General features: G+C 40.8%; 1 protein-coding gene across 5 annotated transcripts in view; it reads right to left on the bottom strand.

Annotated features, from left to right (window-relative positions):
• Positions 1–25,170, bottom strand: part of DOCK3 (dedicator of cytokinesis 3) — a 675,444-nt gene that overhangs the window by 123,009 nt on the left and 527,265 nt on the right. For all 5 annotated transcript variants that reach the window (XM_073010128.1, XM_073010127.1, XM_073010126.1 and 2 more), the window contains exons 20-22: positions 19,691–19,774; positions 18,544–18,644; positions 5,687–5,768 (exon numbers count right to left, since the gene is read on the bottom strand). In XM_073010128.1, coding sequence (XP_072866229.1) covers positions 5,687–5,768; positions 18,544–18,644; positions 19,691–19,774 — 267 coding nt within the window. The remainder of the gene's footprint in view (positions 1–5,686; positions 5,769–18,543; positions 18,645–19,690; positions 19,775–25,170) is intronic.

Genomic DNA, 25,170 nt, shown 5'->3' on the forward strand with positions numbered 1-25,170 from the left:
GGATCAATTCAACAAGAAGAGTTAACCATACTAAATATATATGCACCCAATACAGGAGCACCCAGATTCATAAAGCAAGTCCTTAGAGACCTACAAAGAGATTTAGACTCCCCCACAATAATAATGGGAGACTTTTAACACTACATTGTCAACATTAGACAGATCAACGAGACAGAAAGTTAACAAGGATATCCAGGACTTGAACTCAGCTCTGCACCAAGCAGACCTAATAGACATCTACAGAACACTCCACCCCAAATCAACAGAATACACATTCTTCTTAGCACCACATCACACTTATTCCAAAATTGACCACATAGTTGGAAGTAAAGCACTCCTCAGCAAATACAAAAAAACAGAAATTATAACAAACTGTCTCTGAGACCACAGTGCAATCAAACTAGAACTCAGGATTAAGAAACTCACTCAAAACCGCTCAACTACATGGAAACTGAACAACCTGCTCCTGACTGACTACTGCATACATAATGAAATGAAGGCAGAAATAAAGATATTCTTTGAAACCAATGAGAACAAAGACCAATGTACCCAAACCTCTGGGACACATTTAAAGCAGTGTGTAGAGGGAAATGTATAGCACTAAATGCCCACAAGAGAAAGCAGGAAAGATCTAAAATTGACACCCTAATATCACAATTAAAAGAACTAGAGAAGCAAGAGCAAACACATTCAAAAGCTAGCAGAAGGCAAGACATAACTAAGATCAGAACCGAAGGAGATAGCAACACCAAAAACCCTTCAAAAAATCAATGAATCCAGGAGCTGGTTTTTTTGAAAAGATCAACAAAATTGATAGACTGCTAGCAACACCAATAAAGAATCAAATAGATGCAATAAAAAATGATAATGGAGATATCACCACCGACCCCACAGAAATACAAACTACCATCAGAGAACACTATAAACACCTCTACTCAAATAAACTAGAAAATCTAGAAGAAATGGATAAATTCCTGGACACATACACCCTCCCAAGACTAAACCAGGAAGAAGTTGAATTCCTGAATAGACCAATAACAGGCTCTGAAATTGAGGCAATAATTAATAGTCTACCAACCAAAAAAAGTCCAGGACCAGACAGATTCACAGCCGAATTCTACCAGAGGTACAAGGAGGAGCTGGTACCATTCCTTCTGAAACTATTCCAATCAATAGAAAAAGAGGGAATCCTCCCTAACTCATTTTTGAAGCCAGCATCATCCTGATACCAAACTCTGGCAGAGACCCAACAAAAAAAGAGAATTTTAGACCAACATGCCTGATGAACATCAATGCAAAAATCCTCAATAAAATACTGGTAAACTGAATCCAGCAGCACATCAAAAAGCTTATCCACCATGATCAGTGGGCTTCATCCCTGGGATGCAAGGCTGGTTGAACATACAAATCAATAAACGTAATCCATCACATAAACAGAACCAAAGACAAAAACCACATGATTATCTCAATAGATGCAGAAAAGGCCTTTGACAAAATTCAACAGCTCTTCATGCTAAAAACTCTCAATAAACTAGGTATTGATGGAACGTATCTCAAAATAATACGAGCTGTTTATGACAAACCCACAGCCAATATCATACTGAATGGGTAAAAGCTGGAAACATTACCCTTGAAAACTGGCACAAGACAGGGATGCCCTCTCTCACCACTCCTATTCAACATAGTGTTGGAAGTTCTGGCCAGGGCAATCAGGCAGGAGAAAGAAATAAAGGGTAATCAATTAGGAAAAGAGGAAGTCAAATTGTCCCTGTTTGCAGATGACATGATTGCATATTTAGAAAACCCCATTGTCTCAGCCCAAAATCTCCTTAAGCTGATAAGCAACTTCAGCAAAGTCTCAGGATACAAAATGAATGTGCAAAAATCACAAGCATTCTTATACACCAATAACAGACAAACAGAGAGCCAAATCATGAGTGAACTCCCATTCACAATTGCTTCAAAGAGAATAAAATACCCAGGAATCCAACTTACAAGGACCTCTTCAAGGAGAACTACAAACCACTGCTCAACGAAATAAAAGAGGACACAAACAAATGGAAGAGTATTCCATGCTCATGGATAGGAAGAATTCATATCGTGAAAATGGCTGCACTGCCCAAGGTAATTTATAGATTCAATGCCATCCTCATCAAGCTACCAATAACTTTCTTCACAGAACTGGAAAAAACTACTTTAAAGCTCATATGGAACCAAAAAAGAGCCTGTATTGCGAAGATAATCCTAAGAAAAAGAACAAAGCTGGAGGCATCACACTACCTCACTTCAAACTATACTACAAGGCTACAGTAACCAAAACAGCATGGTACTGGTACCAAAACAGAGATATAGACCAATGGAAGAGAACAGACCCTCAGAAATAACACCACACACCTACAACCATCTGACCTTTGACAAACCTGACAAAAATAAGCAATGGGGAAAGGATTCCCTATTTAATAAATGGTGCTGGGAAAACTGGGTAGCCACATGTAGGAAGCTGAAACTGGATCCCTTCCTTACACCTTATACAAAAATTAATTCAAGATGGATTAAAGACTTAAATGTTAGACCTAAAACCATAAAATCCCTAGAAGAAAACCTAGGCAATACCAATCAGGACACAGGCATGGGCAAGGACTTCATGACTAGAACACCAAAAGCAATGGCAACAAAGCCAAAATTGACAAATGGGATCTAATTCAACTAAAGAGCTTCTGCACAGCAAAAGAAACTCTCATCAGAGTGAACAGGCAACTTACAGAATGGCAGAAAATTGTTACAATCTGCCCATCTGACAAAGGGCTAGTATCCAGATTCTACAAAGAACTTAAACAAATTTACAAGAAAAAATCAAACGACGCCATCAAAATGTGGGCAAAGGATATGAACAGACACTTCTCAAAACAAGATATTTATGCAGCCAACAGACATGAAAAAATGCTCATCATCACTGGCCATCAGAGAAATGCAAATCAAAACCACAATAACATACCATCTCACACCAGTTAGAATGGCGATCATTAAAAAGTCAGGAAACAACAGGTGCTGGAGAGGATGTGGGGAAATAGGAACACTTTTACACTGTCCGTGGGACTGTAAACTAGCTCAACCGTTGTGGAAGACAGTGTGGCGATTCCTCAAGGATCTAGAACTAGAAATACCATTTGACCCAGCCATCCCATTACTGGGTATATACCCAAAGGATTATAAATCATGCTGCTATAAAGACGAATGCACAACTATTCACAACAGCAAAGACTTGGAATCAACCCAAATGTCCCTCAATGATAGACTGGATTAAGAAAATGTGGCACATATACACCATGGAATACTATGCAGCCATAAAAAAGGATGAGTTCATGTCCTTTGTAGGGATATGGATGAAGCTGGAAACCATCATTCTGAGCAAACTATCGCAAGGACAGAAAACCAAATACCGCATGTTCTCACTCATAGGTGGGAACTGAACAATGAGAACACTTGGACATAGGGTGGGGAACATCACACACTGGGGCCTGTCGTGGAGAGAGGGAGGGGAGAGGGAGGAGGGGGGAGGGATAGCATTAGGAGATGCTATCTAATGTAAATGATGAGTTAATGGGTGCAGCACACCAACATGGCACATGTATACATATGTAACAAACCTGCACGTTGTGCACACGTACTCTAGAACTTAAAGTATAATAATAATAATAATAATAAAACAAAAACAAAAACAAAACCCAAGCCCTTTCCCATCTAGGCTTTTAAAGATTCTGTTTCCTCAGTCTGGAGTGCTCATTCCTTAACTCTTAACACTGACTTCAGCTCGGAGATTACTTCCTTGGAGAAGGTTTCCCAAACCCTTGATCTGAAGTAAACCCCCCTTTCCAGCTAGTCTGTTCCATTATCTTGTTTATTTACTTCATAGTACTCAACTATTTTTCTTTTTTCTTGAGATGGAGTTTTGCTCCGTCACCCAGGCTGGAGTGCAGCGGCACGATCTTGGTTCACTGCAACCTCCGCCTCCCAGGTTCAAGCAATTCTTGTGCCTCAGTCTCCCGAGTAGCTTGGATTACAGGTGCATGCCACCATGCCCGGTTAATTTTTGTATTTTCAGTAGAGATGGGGTTTCACCATGTTGGCCAGGCTGGTCTTGAACTCCCGACCTCAGGTGATCTGCCTGCCTTGGCTTCCCAAAGTGCTAGGATTATAGGCGTGAGTCGACACAGCCAGCCAAGTTTTTTTTTTTTTTTTTTTTAACTGACTTTGTAAGCCAAGGTTGGTGGCAACATTAATTAGAATTACGATAAATACATGTATTTATCTGTTTTATGTATATTGTATGTCTTTCCCCACTTGAGTGAAAGTACTATGAAACCCTAGCCATTTTTGTTTGGGCCCCTGCTGAAACTCCAGTGGTTAGTACAACGTCTGAAGCATGGCAGGTACCAAGCAACATTGACTGAATGATTGAACAAATTATTTTTAGGAGAAATCAACTTCTGTGGTGCCTTCTCCAGTATCCCTAAGCAATTATTTTTTAGGCTCATATAGAATTTTTTGCATTTAACTCAACTTTTATCCACTCAGAGATTGTTAGGTACCTGACAGGTGCTAGGGTTCTGAGAAGAAGAGAACCCAGGCCCTTTCCTCACATGCCTCAGCACCCTGCCCTACACTTGTGTTCGTGCCTCCCCTTAGGACACTGCAGATATGTTCTTGAAGAAGATGGGCTGATTTTATTCATCATTGCATCTCAGCCCCTAGGACAGATGGTACTGCTCAGTAGACATTTGTATGAAAGAGGACAGAAAAGAACTTTGTAGCCTCAGATTTTTACAGAATGTGCAAAGAAGAAGCAGGGTAAATGCAAATCTATGATTTAATTTTGCCCTTTCAGTCTGATAATGTTTGAGAAGACATTATGTTGCACCTGTTAAACATGTGGAAAAGGACAAAAACACAGATCCAGTACTACTCTGTGCAGGTGATGGGATACTAAAAGAGGATAGAAATAAAGCAAAACTAATTTGCTTTTTTTTTTTTTTTGCAGAAGCAGTAGCCATGAAAAGAAGTTACCAGACAGTGGAGTTAACTCAAAATGAGAACAGTCCCCTGTCAATTGGAGCTACCCAGCAATACAAAGGGCTGCCTTGTCAGGGAACCTGTCCAAGCAGGAATGCTGACAATGGTCATGACCATGGAAGACCACAGGTTCTTCCTAAGGCCACAATTTTAAGATTATCTGCTTCTGAACAAATCCACATACAGTGCATCCACTCAGCTTTTTTTACTTAAAACAGTTCAAAAAATGAATGCTTAGTAACCACCAAAAAACAGAACACTATTAGAGGATCTTAATTCAATCAACATTGCCACCAACATTGGCTTAGAAGGAGTTACTATACTTTAGCCAGTGGTAGAAAGGACTGATACTATGGGTAAGAAATCAGGCAGGGGAGGATGGCCAGGAGCCATGTGCATATCATCTCTCCCTCCTTCTTTAAAATTACCAGGAATAAAGGTTTTCCGGGACAAAATCAAGGTAAAGAAAGAGAAATTATGTGGATCAAGACAGTAATTCCTGAAAGCAGGCCAGGTACTGCGATGTCAACATTTGTCCTGCACATTATATCATTGAGATTACTCACAAATAATTGCATGAGTGGGTCTCTCATGTATGGAGAGGTTAGTACATTACCCGCATGGCTTCTTGAATGTGGTCCTGTCGAATCAGTTCTGCTGAGCAGTCCATATACCACTTCAAACAGCGGATGAGCTCCCTGGGAAAGAGAACAGTTCCAGAAACCCCACTTTAATTCAAAAGTAAAGCAGACTGAAATGTAGCCCTGAATTAGGCAAATAGTAAATAATATTCTGCTGATAAGCTATAAAGGAGTGGCAGATCCATTATAGCTTTGGAATATTCAGGTCACCTGAGAACAAACAACACCCTTTGTCCATAGGAGTTGCCACATTTTAAACAGCAATTAAAATAACTTTTCCCCACTATCTCTGACATATATTTCTTTTTGATTACAAGAAAGTTTCCACCCAAGTCTGGGCAACATGGCGAAACCTTATCTCTACAAAATAATACAAAAATTAGCCAGGCATGGTGGTGCATGCCTGTAGTCCCAGCTACTCAGGAGGCTGAATCAGGTGGATCAGTTGAGCCCAGGAGGTAAAGGCTGCAGTGAACCATGACTGTGCCACTGCACTCCAGCCTGGGCAACAGAATAAGATCTCATCTGAAAAAAAAAAGAAAATAGTTTTCCTAAAGACCTGGACTGGATGTGTATATTTTTATTTTGTCTTAAATTGCTAGGTTTTCAGAACATCTGACACCAGCTAGTAAATAGTAGACTCTGAATAAAAGTATGCAGTCCCAGGAGTCCCTATTCACAACCCCTGCTCTATCCCATCTATCTTATTTCCTTAGGACTAAGTCATCTGAATGAAATGAGATTACTGGGTCAGGTCTGCATATTTATATGGCAACAGAGCACAGAGGTCAGGAGTATAGGCCGTGGATATTCTGGAGCCTATCAATATCTAGTTTTGTATCATTGAATGAGTTATTTAATCCCCTGTGTCTCGTTCTCTTCAATGAAAATATGGGGAAATGGTACATCTCAAAGTTATTGTAAACACTAATAGAATGACGCATATAAAGCACATAGTACAGTCCACTCTCCAAAGTGACATTAAAGTATCAGAGTTCCAGTGACTCCGTAGCCTTGCCACCATTGGGTTTTTATTTATATTTTCAATAATTATGCTAATTTCGCATAAGAAAATGGTGATTTCTGGCTGGGTGTGGTGGTTCATGCCTGTGATACCAGCACTCTGGGAGGCTGAGGTGGGTGGATCACAAGGTCAGGAGTTTGAGACCAATCTGGCCAACATACTGAATCCCCATCTCTACTAAAAATACAAAAAATTATCTGGGTATGGTGGTGTGTGCCTGTAATCCCAGCTACTTGGGAAGCTGAGGCAGGAGAATCATGTGAACCCAGGAGGCAGAGGTTGCAGTGAGCCAAGAACAGGCCATTGCACTCCAGCCCAGGCGACAGTACAAGACTCTGTCTCAAAAAAAAAAAAAAAAAAAAAGAAAGATGAAAGAAAGAAAGAAAGAAAGAAAAAAAGAAAGAAAGAAAGAAAGAAAGAAAAAAAGGAGGAAAATGGTGATTTCTTATTGCTTTAATGGTCTTATTTATTTTTTTCTTTGAGACAGACACTTGCTCTGTCAACCAGACTGGAGTGCAGTGGTGCGATCTCAGCTCATTGTAACCTCTGCCTCCAGGGTCCAAGCAATTCTTGCGTCTCAGCCTCCCAAGCAGCTGGGATTACAGGAAGGGGAGGATGCACGACCATGCTTGGCTGATGTTTGTATTTTTAGTAGAGATGGGGTTTCACCACGTTAGCCAGGCTGGTCTCGAACTCCTGGCCTCAACTGATCCACTTGCCTCAGCCTCCCAAAGTGCTGGGATTACAGGTGTGAGCCACCATGTCTGGCTTGTTTTAATGGTCTTAGATAACCTGTGTTTCTCACATTTGTTTACCAGTTATATAAACTCCTTTATGAACTGTCTTTTTATATTCTTTGACATTTTTTTGTGGGTGCTATTTTAGCTATTCAAATGTTTCTCATGGAAAAAACAAGACATTTTTAGCAGCTTTACCATCATTTCCTAGAAGTAAAAGTATAGCAACTATGTAACAAACTATAGTTTGAAATATCAGCTGAAAGCCCACAGCTAACATTAAACATAATGGTAGAAGACTGAAAGCTTTTCATCTAAGAACAGAAACAAGATAAGAATGCTCGTTTTTGACATTTTTATTCAACATAGTACTGGAAGTCCTAGCCAGTAACATTAGGCAAGAAAAAGAAATAAAAGACATTCAAATTAAAAAGGAAGAATAAAATGCTCTGTTTTCAGATGATACAATCTTATATGTAGAAAACCCTAAAGAATCCCCCCAAAAAACCTGTTAGAACTAATAAATAAATTCAGTAAAGTTGCAGGACACAAAATCAACACAAAAAATAAAATACATTTCTATATGCTAAAAATGAACAATCTGAAAATGAAATTAAGACAACAATTCCATTTACAAGAGCATCAAAAAGAATAAAATACTTAGGACATATTTAAGGAGACAAAAGAGTTTTACACATGTTGCTTACAGAAATAAAAGATAGCAATAAATGGAAATACATCTTATATTCATGAATTAGAAGGTTTAATATTGTTATTAAAGATGTAAATGCTACCCAAAGTGAGCTACAGATTCAATGCAATCCCTAACACAATTCCAACGGTATTTTTTGAAGGAAAAAAAAAGTCCATCCTAATATGGAATTACAAGTGACCTGGAATAGCCAAAAGCATCTTTTTTTTTTTTTGAGACAGAGTCTCGCTCTGTCGCCCAGGCTGGAGTGCAGTGGCCGGATCTCAGCTCACTGCAAGCTCCGCCTCCCGGGTTTACGCCATTCTCCTGCCTCACCCTCCCAAGTAGCTGGGACTACAGGCGCCCGCCACCTCGCCTGGCTAGTTTTTTGTATTTTTTGGTAGAGACGGGGTTTCACCGGGTTAGCCAGGATGGTCTCAATCCCCTGACCTCGTGATCCGCCCGACTCGGCCTCCCAAAGTGCTGGGATTACAGGCTTGAGCCACCGCGCCCGGCCACCAAAAGCGTCTTGAAAAAAAGGAACAAAATTGCGGTCTCACACTTCCTGATTTCAAAACATCACAAAGCTACAGCAATCAAAACAACGTTGAATTAGCATAAAGATATATTTATAAAACAATGGAAAAAAATAGGCCAGAAATAAAGCCTCACATATATGGTCAAGGGGCCAAAGTACCACCCTTTTGACAAGGATGCCAAGGCCATTCAGTGGGGAAAAGACAGCTTCGATAAATGGAACTGGGAAATTGGGTATCCACATGCAAAAAGAATGAAGTCAGACACTTATCTTACACAATATACAAAAATTAACTCAAAATGGATCAAAGACCTAAATGTAAGGGCTAGAATTATAAAACACTCTAAAAAAGATAGGTGAAAGCTTCATGACATTAGGCAATGATTTCTTGGAAAATGACACCAAAAGCACAGGCAACAACAAAAAACAAGGTGAACTACATCAAAATTTTAAAAACTTCTGTGTCTCAAAGGACAAAATCAACAGTGTAAAAAGGTAACCAAGTGACTGGGAAAAATATTTATAAATCATATAACTGATAAGGGGTTAATACTCAGAATATATAAACAACTCCTGTAACTCAACAATAAAACAAATAACCTCTTTTAAAAAAATGGGTGAAGGACTTGAATAGACATTTCTCCAAGGAAGATAATTAGGGAAACACAAATAAAATACATAAAGAAATATCACTTTACACCCATTAGGGTGGCTACTATCAAAAAAAAACCCCAGAAAGCAGCCTGGCCCTCAATGGCTCTGGAGGAAAGGTGAGTGAACTATTAAGGAGCAACTTGCTCTTACCAATGGCCTCTGGAACCCGGACAGAAGGAGAACCCTCAACTACCACAGATACTTGAGTTGGCAGGGAGAGCTGCTTAGAGAAGTGGTAGGGGTAGCAAACCAGCTGATGTGGAGCCCAGGGGTGTTGGTGTGGGAGTGTCTGTAGTGGTGCACAGCCAGGGATGGCCATCCCCTTAGGCTTGACTTGCTCCCATGGGAGACTTCAGCCCTAGGGGAACTGTTGGTCTTGAACTCTACAGGACGGTCTTGCTCATCAGATGGGGCTGGTCTATCCTGAGCACTCCTTGATCAGCTGGCCTCTCCTGGGGCCCAAGTCTGGCCATACCTGCTTGCAGGGCAGCCTCAGGTGACCTGCAGGCCCCACATCATAGTTTCTACACAGACCATGCTTGACGGTGGGGAGAGCTCCACTGCAGCGACCCTATGCCACGCACCAGCCCGCATGCCCCCTCCCCATACTGCAGGTTCCCCAGGACCCATGGCAACTCTCCACAATGCTTTACTGGCTTGTGTCTGCACTGGCAGGTTTTGCTTTCCTTTTTCCATTAGAAAGTGAGCTAGCATGTAGGAGTGCAGCCTGCCCTCTGCTCCCACCACCACTGCAGATAGAGCCTTGGTGGGCACAGAGCCAGCCAGCCCTGCCCCTGCCAGTGCCCCACCCTTGCCCTAACACTGTGCAGAGAATAGCAGATCCTCCCCTATCCTCAGTGACCACTTCTGCTTGCAGGACACAGAGAAAGCACCCAGACCTTCAGTGTCCCAACCCTGAGCCATCACCACCTCTACTGTGACTGTGCAAAAGTTGCCGGTAGGGGCCCCAGCTCTGCCCAGCTGTGCTGCCTCTGCCACCTTGGTCAACACGTGCAGGGAGGCAGGTACCCCGGCACCAGCACCTGCTAGCACTCTGCCACAGGTGACTGTGCCACAGCTGCTGTACCCACTACTGCTGGCACATGTGAAAGGGGATAGATCCAGCTGTCACAACACTATGAAATACTTTGGCTTACACCACCCAGCCAAAGTGAAATGGCCAGCAGTCTGGGAGCATCTCAGCCTACCCAGTACAGTGGATTCCTAACCTTGAGGAGCCAGAGAACAAAGTTGGGGCCCAATACAAGTCTCCAAGTTGTGTTAGAGTGCACAGTCCAGGAGTTAGGAGTTGAGCACTGACCCCTAAAATGTTCCAGAAATGAATCCAGCTGGCTGAATCCACCTTACACCACAATCAAACACTCAAGGTCATCAAATAGGATAAAAGGAAAAAAAAAACCAAAACTCATCCAAAGGACGGCAACCTCAAAGATTGAAGAGTGACAAGCCCACAAAGACGAGAAAGAACCAGCACAAAGACCCTGGCAACTCAAAAAGCCTTCTTTCCTCCAAATGATTGCATCACCTCTCCAGCAAGGGTTCTGAACTGGGCTGAAAGGGCTGAAATGACAGAAATAGAATTCAGAATATGGATAGGAATGATGATCATTGAGCTACCAGGAGTATGCTGAAAGTTAATCCAAGGAAGCTAAAAATCATGATAAAACAATGCAGGAGCTGACAAACAAAATAGCTAGTATAGAAAAGCATGTAACTGACCTGACAGAGCTGAAAAACACTCTACAGGAATTTCAGAATGCAATTGCAAGTATTAACAGCAGAATAGACCAAGTTCGGGAAAGAATCTCAGAGCTTGAAGACTGGCCTTCTGAAATATGACAGTCAGACAAGAACAGAGAAAAAAGAATGAAAATGAATGAACAAAACCTCTGAGGAATATGGGATTATGTAAAGATACCAAGTCTACAACTCACTGGTGTCCTTGAAATAGATGGGGAAAATGGAACCAACCTAGAAAACATATTTCAGGATATCATCCATGAAGACTTCCCCAACCTAGCTAGAAAGGCCAACATTCAAATTCAGGAAATGCAGAGAACCCTAGTAAAATACTTCACAAGAAGATCATCTCTAAGAGACATATTCATCAGATTCTTCAAGGTCAAAATGAAAGAAAAAAAGTATTAAAGGCATTTAGAGAGAAGGATCAGGTCACCTACAAAGGGAAGCCCATGAGACTAAAAGTGCACCTCTCAGCAGAAACCCTACACATAAGAAGAGACTGGGGGCCAATATTCAACACTCTTAAAGAAAAGAAATTCCAACAAATAATTTCATCTCCAACCAAACTAAGCTTCATAAGCGAAGGAGAAATAAGATCCTTTTCAGACAACCAAATGTTGAGGGAATTTGTTACCACCAGATCTGCCTTATAAGAGCTCCTGAAGGAAGCACTAAATATGGAAAGAAAAGACCATTACCAGCCACCACAAAAACACACAAGTACACAGACCAGTGACAATATAAAGCAACTACATAAACAAGTCTGTAAAATAACCAGCTAACATCATAACCGGATCAAATCCACACATATCAATACTAACTTTGAATATAAATGGACAAAATTTTCCATTTAAAAGGCATAGAGTGGCAAGCTGGATAAAGAACCATGACCCATTCTCAGCAAACTATCGCAAGAACAGAAAACCAAACACCGCATGTTCTCACTCATAGGTGGGAACTGAACAATGAGATCACTTGGACTCAGGAAGGGGAACATCACACACCGGGGCCTATCACGGGGAGGGAGAAGGGGGGAGGGATTGCATTGGGAGTTATACCTGATGTAAATGGCGAGTTGATGGGTGCTGATGAGTTGATGGGTGCAGCACGCCAACATGGCACAAGTATACATATGTAACAAACCTGCACGTTAGCCACATGTACCCTAGAACTTAAAGTATAATAAAAAAAAAAAAAAAAAGAAAGAAAGAAAAAAAGAACCATGACCCATTCATATGCTGTCTTCAGAGAGACCCATCTCACATGCAGTGACACAAGTAGGCTCAAAATAAAGGGATGGAGAAAAATCTACCAAGCAAATGGAAAACAGAAAAACAGTAGGGGTTGCAATGCTGATTTCAGACAAAACAGATTTCAAACCAAGAAAGATTACAAAAGACAAAGAAGGGTATTACATAATGTTGAAGAGTTCAACAAGAAGACTTAACTCTCCTGAAGCATATATGCACCCAACACAGGAGCACCCAGATTCGTAAAGCAAGTTCTTAGAGGCCGTCACAGAGACTTAGACTCCTACACAATAATAGAGGGAGACTTCAACACCACACTGACAATATTAGACGTATCATCAAGACAGAAAATTAACAAAGATATTCAGGACCTACACCGGCACTAGATCAAATGGACCTGACAGACATCCTACAGAACTCTCCACTCAAAAGCAACAGAACATACATCTGTCTCATTGCCATATGGCATATAGTCTAAAATTGACCACATAATTGGGACACAAAACACTCCTCAGCAAAATCACCGAAATCATACTCTCTCAGACCACAGCACAATCAAATTAGAAATCAAGACTAAGAAATTCACTCAAAACCATAAAATTACATGGAAATGGAATAACTTGCTCCTGAATAACTTCTGGGTAAATAATGAAATTAAGGCAGAAATCAACAAGTTCTTTGAAACTAATTAAAATAAAGATGCAATATACCAGAATCTCTGGGACACAGGTAAGACAGTGTTAAGAGGGAAATTTATAGCACTAAATGCCCAAATCAAAAAGTTAGAAAGACCTCAATTTAACAGCCTAACATCAGAACTAAAAGAACTGGAGAACCAAGAGCAAATCAATCCCCAAACTATCAGAAGACATGAAATAACCAAAATCAGAATTGAACTAAAGGAGATTGAAACACAAAAAACCATTCAAAAGATCAATGAATCCAGGATGATTTTTTGAAAAAAATAAAATAGACTACTAGCTAGACGAATAAAGAAGAAAAAAGAGAATATTCTAATAAATACAGTCAGAAATCAAAAAGGGGATATTCTCTTTGACCCCCACAGAAATACAAATAACCGTAAGAGAATATTATGAACACCTTTACGCACATAAACTAAAAAATCTAGAAGAAATAAACAAATTCATGGACACAAACACTCTCTCCCAAGAGTGAACCAGGAAGAAATGGAATCCCCAAGCAGACCAATAATAAACTCTGAACTTGAGTCAGTAACAGCCTACCATCACCACCACCACCACCACCACCACCACCACCAGCCCAGGACCAGACAGATTCACAGCCGAATTGTACCAAATGCACAAAAACATGAGGCCAGCAGTTGGGCGTGGTGGCTTATACCTGTAATCCCAGCACTTTGGAAGGTCGAGGCAGGCAGATCACGAGGTCAGGAGATCGAGACCATCCTGGCCAACGTGGTGAAACCCTGTCTCTACTAAAATACAAAAAAAAAAAATTAGCCAGGCATGGTGGTGCACACCTGTAGTCCCAGCTACTCAGGAGTCTGAGGCAGGGGAACCACTTGAACCCAGGAGGTGGAGGTTGCAGTGAGCCAAGATGGCACCACTGCACTCCAGCCTGGCGAAGCGCAAGACTCTGCCTCAAGAAAAAAAAAAAAAAATGAGGCCAGCATCATTCTGATACCAAAACCTGGCAGACACACAACAACAGCAAAAAGCTACAGCCCAATATCCTTGATGAATATTGATGCAAAAATCCTGAACAAAATACTGGTAAACCAAATCCAGCAGCACATCAAAAAGCTTTTCCACTACAATCAAGTAGGGTCAAGTAGGGTTTATCGGCCGGGCGCAGTGGCTCAGGCCTGTAATCCTAGCACTTTGGGAGGCCGAGGTGGGCAGATCAACTGAGGTCAGGAGTTCAAGACCAGCCTGGTCAATATGAGGAAACCCCATCTCTACTAAAAACACAAAAATCAGCCGGGCGTGGTGGCATGTGCCTGTAGTCCCAGCTACTTGGGAGGCTGAGGCAGAAGGATCGCTTGAACCCAGGAGGTGCAGGTTGCAGTGAGCCAAGATGGCACCACTCCACTCCAGCCTAGGTGACAGAGTGAGACTCTGTCTCAAAATAAATAAATAAATAAATAAAACGTAGGCTTTATCTTTGGGGTACAAGGTTGGTTCAACATATGCAAATCAATAAATGCGATTCATCACATAAACAGAACTAAAGACAAAGCCCCCTTATCTCAATGGATGCAAAAAAGGCTTTTGCTAAAATTCAATATCCCTTCATGTTAAAAACTCTCAATAAACTAGGTATTCAAGGAAGATGCCTCAAAATAGTAAGAGCCATCTATGATACACCTATAGCCAACAACACACTGAATGGGCAAAAGCTGGAAGCATTCCCCTTGAAAACTGGTATGAGACCAGGATGTGCTCTCTCACAACTCATATTCAACACAGCATTGGGAGTCCTGGCCAGGGAAATCAGGCAAGAGAAAGAAATAAAAGGCATCCAAATAGGGTGACAAGAAGTAAAACTATCCCTCTTTGCACACAATATGATCCTACAGCTAGAATACCCCACAGTCTCAGTCTAAAAGCTCCTTAATCTGATAAACAATTTCAGCAAAGTCTCTGGACACAAAATCTACGTGCAAAAATCACTAACATTACTGTATGCCAACAACAGTCAAGCCAAGAGCCAAATCAGGAATGCAATCCCATTCACAATTGCCACAACACACACAAAATACCTAGGAATACAGCTAACCAGGAGGTGAAAGATCTCTACAAGGAGAACTATAAAACACTGTTCAAAGAAATCAGAGATGACACGTACAAATGGTAAAACATTCCACACTCATGGATAGGAAGAATCAACATCATTAAACTGGCCATCCTGCCCAAAGCAATTTATAGATTCAGTGCTTTTCCTATTAAACTACCATTGTTATTCTTCACAGAACTAGAAAAAAAAACTATTTTAAAATTCATATGGAACCAAAACAGAGCCTGAATAGCCAAGGCAATCCTAAGCAAAAAGAACAAAGCTGGAGGCATCATGCTACCTGACTTCAAACTATACTACAGGGCTACAGTAACCAAAACAGCATGGTACAAAAACAGACACGGTGGGTGGATCATGAGGTCAGGTGATCGAGACCATCATGGCTAATGTGGTGAAACCCCATCTCTACAAGAACACAAAAAATTAGCCAGGCATGGTGGCAGGTGCCTGTAGTCCCAGCTACTTGGGAGGCCGAGGCAGGAGAATGGTGTGAACCCGGGAGGTGGAGCTTGCAGTGAGCCGAGACCGTGCCACTGCACTCCAGCCTGGACAACTTAGCAAGACTCCATCTCAAAAAACAAACAAACAAACAAACAAAAACCAAAAAAACCCCAAAAAAAACCAGACACATAGACAAGCAGAACAAAATAGCGAGCCCAGAAATAAGGCTGCATACCTACAACCATCTGATCTTTGACAAAGCTGACAAAAACAAGCAATGGAGAAAAGGGCTCCCTATTCAATACATGGTGCTGGAATAACTGGCTAGCCATATGCAGAGTATTGAAACTGGACCCCTTCCTTACACCACATACAAAAATAAACTCAAGGTAGATTGAAGACCTAAATGTGAAACCCAAAACTATAAAAACCCTGGCAGACAACCTAGGCAATACCATTTTTGACACAGGAATAGGCATAGGTTTCACAACAAAGCCGGAAGTAATTGCAACAAAGCAAAAATTGACAAATCAGATCCAATTAAGCTAAAGAGCTTCTGCACAGCAAAGGAAACTATCAACAGAGTGAGCAGACAACCTATAGAATTGGAGAACATTTTTGCAAATTATGCATCTGATAAAGGTCTAAGATCTAGCAACTATAAGGAACTTAAATTTATTTTTAAAAAACCCCAAAAGACCCCATAAAAAAGTGGGCAAAGGACCTGACTTTTCAAAGGCCAACAATCATATGAAAAAGGCTCAACATCACTAATCAGAAGAATGCAAATTAAAACCACAAGATACCATCTTGCACCAGTCAGAATGGCTATGATTAAAATGTCAAAAAAGAACAGATGCTGGTGAGGTTGCAGAGAAAAATGAATGCTTATATACTGTTGATGGGAGTGTAAATTAGTTCAACCATTGTGGAAAGCAGTGTGGCAATTTCTCAAAGACATAAAAACAGAACTACCATTTGACCCAGCAATTCCAATACTGCATATAAGCCCAAAGGAATACAAATTGTTCTATCATAAAGACACGTGTGCATAGGTTCACTGCAGCACTGTTCACAATAGCAAAGACATGGAGTCAAGCTAAATGCCTATCAATGGTAGACTGGATAAAGAAAATGTGGTACATATATACCATGGAATACTACGCAGCCATAAAAAAGAATGAGATCATGTCTTTTGCAGGAACATGGATGAAGCTGGAGACCATTATCCTTAGCAAACTAACACAGCAACAGAAAACCAAATACCACATGTTCTCACTTATAAGTGGGAGCTACATAATGAGAACGCATGGACACATAGAGGGGAACAAAACATACTGAGGCCTATTGGAGGGTGGAGGGTAGGAGGATGGAGAGGATCAGGAAAAATAACTAATGGGTACTAGGCTTAATACCTAGGTTATGAAATAACCTATACAACAAACCTCCATGACACACATTTACCTATATAACAAACCTGCACATGTACCCCTGAACTTAAAATACAATTAAAAAACAAACAAAAAAAACCCCAGAAAATAGGCTGGGTGTGGTGGCTAATGCCCATAATCCCAACACATTGGGAGGCTGGAGGAGGTGGATTGCTTGAGGCCAGGAGTTTGAGACCAGCCTGGGAAACATGGTGAGGCCCCTTCTCTACAAAAAATTTCTTAAAAATTAGGCAGGCATGGTAGCATGTGCCTATAGTCTCAGCTACTCAGGAGGCTGAGAGAAGATGATCACTTTAGTCTGGAAGTTTGAGGCTGCACTGAACTATGATCATGCCAGAAAAACAAACAAACAAACAAACAAACAAACAAAAACCCAGAAAACAGCAAGTCTTGGTGATATGTGGAGAAACTGGAACCCTTGTGCACTGTCAGGATGTAAAACAGTGCAACCGCTGTGGAAAACACTATGGTGTTTCCTCAAAAAGTTAAACATAGAATTACTATATGCAGCCATCCCACATCTCTGTATACATCCCAAAGAAGTGAAAGCAGGGTCTTGAAGAGATATTTGTACACCAGTGTTTATAGCAGTATTTTCAATAGTCAAATGGTGGAAGTAACTCAAGTGTCCACAGATAGGTGAATAGATGAATTTAAAAATGTGGTAAATGGCCAGGTGCTGTGGCTCATCACACCTATAATCCCAGCACTTTGGGAGGCCAAGGCAGGTGGATCACAAGGTCAGGAGATCGAGACCATCCTGGCTAACACGGTGAAACCCCGTCACTTCTAAAAATACAAAAAATTAGCTGGGCGTGGTGGTGGGTGCCTGCAGTCCCAGCTACTCGGGAGGCTGAGGCAGGAGAATGGCGTCAACCTGGGAGGTGGAGCTTGCAGTGAGCTAAGATTGCACCACTGCACTCCAGCCTGGGCGACAGAGCAAGACTCCGTCTCAAAAAAAAAAAACAACAAAAAAAGTGGTAAATATATACAATGGAACATTATTCAGTCTTAGAAAGCAATGAATTCTGACCCATGCTAAAACATGGATGAGCCTTGAAGACATTATGCTGGATAAAACAAGCTACTCACAAAAGGACAAATACTGTGATTACACTTACATGAGGTACCTAGAGTAGTCAAACTCATAGAGATAGAAAGTAGAATAGAATGGTGGGTGCCAGGGGATGGGGGAGGGGAGACTGGAGGGTTATTTTTAATGATTACAATATTTCAGTTTTGTAAATGAAAAGAGTTTTGGAGATGGATAGAGTTCTGGTGATGGTTGTACAATGACGTGAATGTACTTAATGTCACTGAACACTACACTCAGCAAATGGTTAAGATGGTCAATTTTATGTTATGTGTATTTTATCAAAATTACAAATATAAAGTTTTTAAAAAGTCAGCTGAACTTTTTAAATGGTGGTTGCAGTTAAACTTTTTTAAAGCCTGTATTTCTACTCAAACGCAAGTCCTAATGATGATACCAAATGGAACTTACTTGTATGCCAGAGCTCCAGCAAAGTGCTTCTGGATATATGTGTCCATCACAGGTCGAAAGTGAAAATACTTGATGTCTCGGAGCAGGTTGATGATGAACACCTGGGAGATACCGGGAGTAAGCCGCCAGGGTTCACTGGAGGCCTCAAATCTATCCCTAGCAGGAAACACAGTCTTCCTTCTCCAAGGAATGGCAAATTGTCAGTGCTTTCCTCTAGCATTCCCCACGGGTAGTGAATGTAAGATTTCCATTCTGTGTCTGTATTTCTGTCTTGTCTTTTCTCTAACACCCCAGCCTCCTAATTCAGACCCAGGCTCATCAGTCTCTTCCTGTATTTACTCTGAGCCTCTCCCTTCACAATAACGCTGGGTAGGGAAAGGCAAAACAATATGTGTGCAGATGGCATAAACAATAAGGTGTCCCCCAAAACTTGGAGAAGACAGGAGAAAAAGCTTGTCCTCTGAGCCAAATCAGCCTATGAAAGGCTGTGCCCTTCAGAAATGGGGCTGGTGGACAGGGAAGTTAGGATGAAGAAGAGCCAGAGGGGCAAACTATGCAAGTACTCATTCCAACTCTCACCTCTGCTCCCCATCTCTCAGAGTATCTGGCTCTCTTTGAATGTGTGGCTCTCCGTGGGACTGGATATATTACGCAAAATGCACTAAACATTCAAATCCCTGTCCATTTTCATTAACCAACCTTCTGAGACTCTAGTTCTGAAACAACTGCACAGATTCTGGACCTGCACAGGTCTCTAGAGACCAGCATTGGTAAGTCTCTGCTTTTCATGATGGTTATAACCTACTCTGTAAGTGAAAAAATGGGCCATCTGATTTCTTGTATTACTCTCTGGGTTTCTGACCTCATGGAGGTCACTATTTCAGGGGCCAGGCATACTGCAATAGTGATGAGATGGAAGATCCAGAAACTATAAAGCCAAGGTCTGGACTTGATCATGTTGGAGTCTTCAAATTTGATCTGCCTGGTTGGTTGCTTGGTCCTCCTTGGGCAACACTCCTTAGTCCCTTTTCTATTGGAAACAGCTACATCTTGTGCTGATTCACTCTAATAAATTGCTTCCCTTAAATTTTCTGAAATATATGACAGGAATAATTAATAAAAGTAAAGAGTCGGGAAGGTGACTTACCAGAGACTGGAAAACCAACAGGCCATACTTCTCTGTATTATCATCCAAAATCACAAAGAGTGTATCTAAGATGTCCTGCAGAAACTGAAACAACATAAAAAGCAGAGGGTTCATGTCTCAGGACCTTATATGCATAAACTTCCATAAACCAATGAATTTAACTTCCAATAAAAAAGTGAAAGATCTCTTAGGATCTCAAAATACCACTTAAAAATCATCTAGTACCCTGACCCTCCACCCAGCTAAGTGATAACTAGGTGGACTTGGGGTGTTGGCTTATAGCCCAAAGGGCCCCAAGAAAGACTTAAGAGAGGCTCTTCCTGTTCGGTGGGTGATACATGTCTAAGGAAAGGGCAATGACCTAAAAACCACAGAACACCTATGCAGAATAGCAATTTTGAAATAAAAACAATCTAAGTGATACTGATGCTAAATTTATTTTGAGAAAAAGAGCTCACTTTACTGGTATCCCCAAAAGTTCAGTAGTCTCTTGCTCTCTACTGTGGCCTAACTATATAGAGTATATTTGGATAAGGGTATGGCAAACTAGGCTTTACCTACAGACATTATTTTTTGGTCTAAGAATTAGTATTACAGGAGAAGGGAGAATGCAGTCAATGAGGGCTGTCAGTGGGGGTAAAAAATGTGGCAGTATTTTTGTTGTTTGAGCATGTGACTATTTTTTAGATGCAAAACAAAGGAAGAGAATAATAAATATTGATGTACACTTGCAGCCTTTAAAACTCAAGTATATCCTTCTTCCAGTTTATAAGATACAATGTTTACAATTATTTCTGAAAAATATGAGGCAGAAGGTGTAGATAGGGGTAATAATGATGGGTCAAGACTGGCCACGGGTTAACAGTCTTTGGGGCTGGGTTGGTTCTTTATACTATTCTATATACTTCTGTATATGCCTGAAATCTTCCAGTAAGAAGTAAACATATTTCAAAATGCTAGCACATTCTCTTTACATTCTCTTCTGTGGGGAAAAGAGAGATCAGACTATTCCTGTGTCTATATAGAAAGAAGTAGACATAAGAGACTCCATTTTGTTCTGTATTTGAGATGCTGTTAATCTGTGACCCTACCCCCAACCCTGTCCTTGCAAGAGACACGTGCTGTGGTGACTCAAGGTTTAATGGATTTTGGGCTGTGCAGGGTGTGCTTTGTTAAACAAATGCCTGAAGGCGGTATGCTTGTGAAAAGTTATCACCATTCTCTTAATCTTAAGTACCCAGGGACACATACACTGCCAAAGGTCGCAGGGACCTCTGCCTAGGAAAGCTAGGTATTGTCCAAGGTTTCTCCCCATGTGATAGTCTGAAATATGGCCTTGTGGGAAGGGAAAGACCTGATCGTCCCCCAGCCTGACACCCGTGAAGGGTCTGTGCTGAGGACTAGTATAAGAGGAAAGAAGGCCTCTTGGCAGTTGAGATAGAGAAAAGCATCTGTCTCCTGCCTGTTCCTGGGCAATGGAACATCTCGGTGTAAAACCTGATTGTATGTTCTGTTTACTGAGAAAGGAAAAAACCGCCTTAGGGCTGAAGGTGGGACGTGCTAGCGGCAATGCTGCTCTTTATGCACTGAAAAGGTTTATGGAGATGTTTGCAAATGCATATCAAGGCACAGCACTTTTCCTTAAACTTATTCATGTCACAGAGATCTTTATTCATATGTCTTACTGCTGACCTTCTCCCTACGATGGTCCTATTATCCTGCTACTTCCCTTTTTTCTAAGATGATAAAGATAATGATCAATAAATACTGAGAGAACTCAGAGACCGGTGCTGGCATGGGTCCTCTGTATGCTGAGTGCCGGTCCCACTTTTTCTTTCTCTATACTTTGTCTCTATGTCTCATTTCTTTTCTCAAGTCTCTCGTTCCACCTAATGAGAAATGCCCACAGGTGTGGAGGGGCAGGCCACCCCTTCATCTTCTAGCTAGCTGGAGACAAATTATTGATGCTAAAACCAGATATGCTGGTTAGGATGTTCTCTTCTCAGGAATATAAAAGCTCACCCTTGAAAAGGCAACAGACTTCTTAATATCTTGTTTACTGGTTGATGTTTTCAACATTCTTAGAAGGAAAATAGGAGTATGAATTTATCTTAAGTTTCAAAACTAGCATTAGATTGTTCTGAATAGTTTAAAAATTTTTATGATAATCTGATCACATAATTAAAACAACATTCATACATCAACTTCATGAAAGTACACAGTGGTATACAGACTTTAAAACTCTTCCTCATTTGGAAACACTATGTTGTATATTATTGAGTTAATGGAGCTATGAAAGCAAAATTAGATGGTGCATTTTTTCTAAATCATTTGACACGATGGCAAAGCTAACAATGTTCATTATGGACAGGATGCCTCCTCCAGATTTAATCTCTAGTCTACATTCCATTGCTTGCTGATAACGAAAAATACTTTCATTTTCCTCTGTAGAGTTTAGTCCACTGTGTAGGATTCACCTGATGGGCTTTCACCACTAGGAAGTGCCTGGGGTTTTTATTGAGCTAAGGGGAAACACTCTGCCCAGAAAAGCCCTATGAAGGCAACTGGGGACCGGCAGTGTTGATGTCAGCCTGCTAAAGCCATTAGATAGGGAATGTCACAAAGGTACAGTTAATGTAGGGGTAAGAAAGGAAGGTATTATGGACTCCAAGTGAGAGACTAGACAAAATCAGCAGGTACAAGTCAATGAGCAGTATTTGGAGTTCTTAAAATTAGGAGAGTAGAGCCAGAAAGATATCAGGCTTAAATATAGTTTTTAAAAGTTAATAAACTGATATGCTATATACCTTTAAAAACAGAAGCTAACAAAAAAATCCCAAAGTATGATTTCTTGAGTATGACCCCCAAAGCAAAGGCAACAAAAACTGATACAAAAAACAGACAACTCATGGATTGGAAGAAAATATTTCCAAACCATGTATCTCTGATAAGGAACTAATATCCAAAATGTATAAAGAATTCAAACAACTCACTAGCAAGGAAACAACCCAATCAAAAAGATGGGAAAAAGGACCTGAGTAGACATTTCTCAAAAGAAGATACACAAATGGCCAATAGACATATGAAAAAACACTCATCATCACTAATCATCAGGGAAATGCAAATCAAAACCACAATAAGATGTCACCTCATCCCAGTTGGGAGAGCTATTACCAACAGATAAAACATAACAAGTGTTGGTGAGCATGTGGACAAAAAGGAATTCTTATGCACTGTTGCTGGGAATGTAAATTAATACAGCCATTATGGAAAACAGTATAGAGGTTTCTCAGAAAACTAAAAATAGTATTACCATATAAGCCAGCAATCCCACTACTGGGTATATGTCCAAAGAAATTGAAATCAGTAGGCTGAAGATGTCTTGGACATCTTCAGAACATGGGAGATGTCTGCATTTCCATGTTCACTGCAAAATTATTCATAATAGCTAAGATATGGAAACAACCTAGGTGTTCATCAGCAGATGAATGGATAAATAAAATGTGGTATATGTTAAAAAAAGCCAGTAGCTTTTCTCTATACCAACAACATTCAAGCTGAGAGCCAAATCAAGAATGCAATTGCATTTACAGTAGCAATACACGCAAAATACCTAGGAATACATCTAACTGAAGTGGTGAAAGACTTCTACAAGCATAACTACAGAATACTGCTGAAAGAGGACAGTTGCGGTGGCTCAGGCCTGTAATCCCAGCACTTTGGGAGACCAAGATGGGAGGATCACTTGAGGTCAGGAGTTCAAGACCAGCCTGACTAACATGGTGAAACCTCGTCTCTACTAAAAATACAAAAAAAAATTAGCAAGGCATGGTGGCACATGCCTATAATCCCAGCTACTAGGGAGGCTGAGGCAGGAGAATCACTTGAATCCGGGAGGCGGAGGTTGCAGAGAGCCAAGATTGCACCATTGCACTCCAGCCTGGGCAACAAGAGCGAGACTCCATCTCAAAACAAACAAACAAATAAATAAATAATACTGCTGAAAGAAAAAATAAATGACACAAACAAATAGAAAAACATCCTGTGCTCATGGGTTGGAAGAATCGACATTATTAAAATGGCCATACTGCCCAAAGCAATCTATAGATTCAACACTATTCCTATCAAACTACCAACATCAGCTTTCACAGAATTAGAAGAAACTATTCTAAAATTAATATGGAACTGAAAAAGAGCCCAAATAGCCAAAGCAATCCCAGGCAAAAAGAACAAAGCTGTTGGCATCACATCACCCAATTTCAAACTACACTACCAGGCTACAGTACCAAAAATGCATCATACTGGTACAAAAACAGACACACAGACCAATGGAACACAACAGAGAGCCTCAAAATAAAATAGCCTACCTACAGCCATCTGATCTTTGACAAAATCAACAAAAATAACAATAAGGACATAACTCCGTGTTCAATAAATGATGCTAGCAGCAAAAGAAATATCAACAGAGTAAACAGACAACCCTCAGAGTATGAGAAAATATTTGCAAACCATGCATCCAACAAAGGGCTAGTATCCAGAATCTACAAGGAGTTCAAACAGATCAGCAAAAAACCACAAATAATCCCATCAAAAACTGGGACAAAGGACATGAATAAACATTTCTCAAAAGAAGATATACAAACAGCCAACAAATGTATGAAAAAATGTTCACCATCATTAATCATCAGGGAAATGCAAATTAAAACCACGATGAGATACTATCTCACACCAGTCAGAGTGACTATTAAAATGTCAAAAAGCCTGGGCATGGTGACTCACTTCTATAATCCCAGCACTTTGAGAGGCTGAGGCAGGCGAATCACTTGAGGTCAGGAGTTCGAGATCAGCCTGGCCAACATGGCGAAACCCTGTCTCTACTAAAAATATGAAAATTAGCCAGGCATGGTAGCACACACCTGTAATCCCAGCTACCTGGGAGGCTGAGGTAGGAGAATCAGTTGAACCCAGGAGGCAGAGTTTGCAATGACCTGAGATCATGCCACTGCACTCCAGCCTGAGCAACAGAGCAAGACTCCGTCTCAAAAAAAAAAAAAAAGGTAAAAAAATAACAGATGCTGTTGAAGCTGCAGAGAAAAGGGAACTCTTATACCTTCTTGGTGGGAATGTAAATTAGTTTAGCTCCTGTGGGAAGCAGTTTGGAGATTTACTAAAAAAAAAAAAAACTCAGAACTACCATTTGACCCAGCAATCTTATTACTGTGTATATATCCAAAAGAAGAAAAAATCATCCTACCAAAAAGACCCATGCATTTGAATGTTCATTGTGGTATTATTCACAATATCATAAGACATGGAATCAATCTAGGTGTCCATCAGCAGTGAACTGGATAAAGAAAATGTGGTACACAGGTTGGGCGCGGTGGCTCACACCTGTAATCCCAGTACTTTGGGAGCCAAGGTGGGCGGATCACGAGGTCAAGGGATGGAGACCATCCTGGCCAACATGGTGAAACTCCATC

Source organism: Chlorocebus sabaeus, chromosome 22, assembly GCF_047675955.1.
Source record: "Chlorocebus sabaeus isolate Y175 chromosome 22, mChlSab1.0.hap1, whole genome shotgun sequence".
Taxonomy (NCBI): Eukaryota; Metazoa; Chordata; class Mammalia; order Primates; family Cercopithecidae; genus Chlorocebus; species Chlorocebus sabaeus.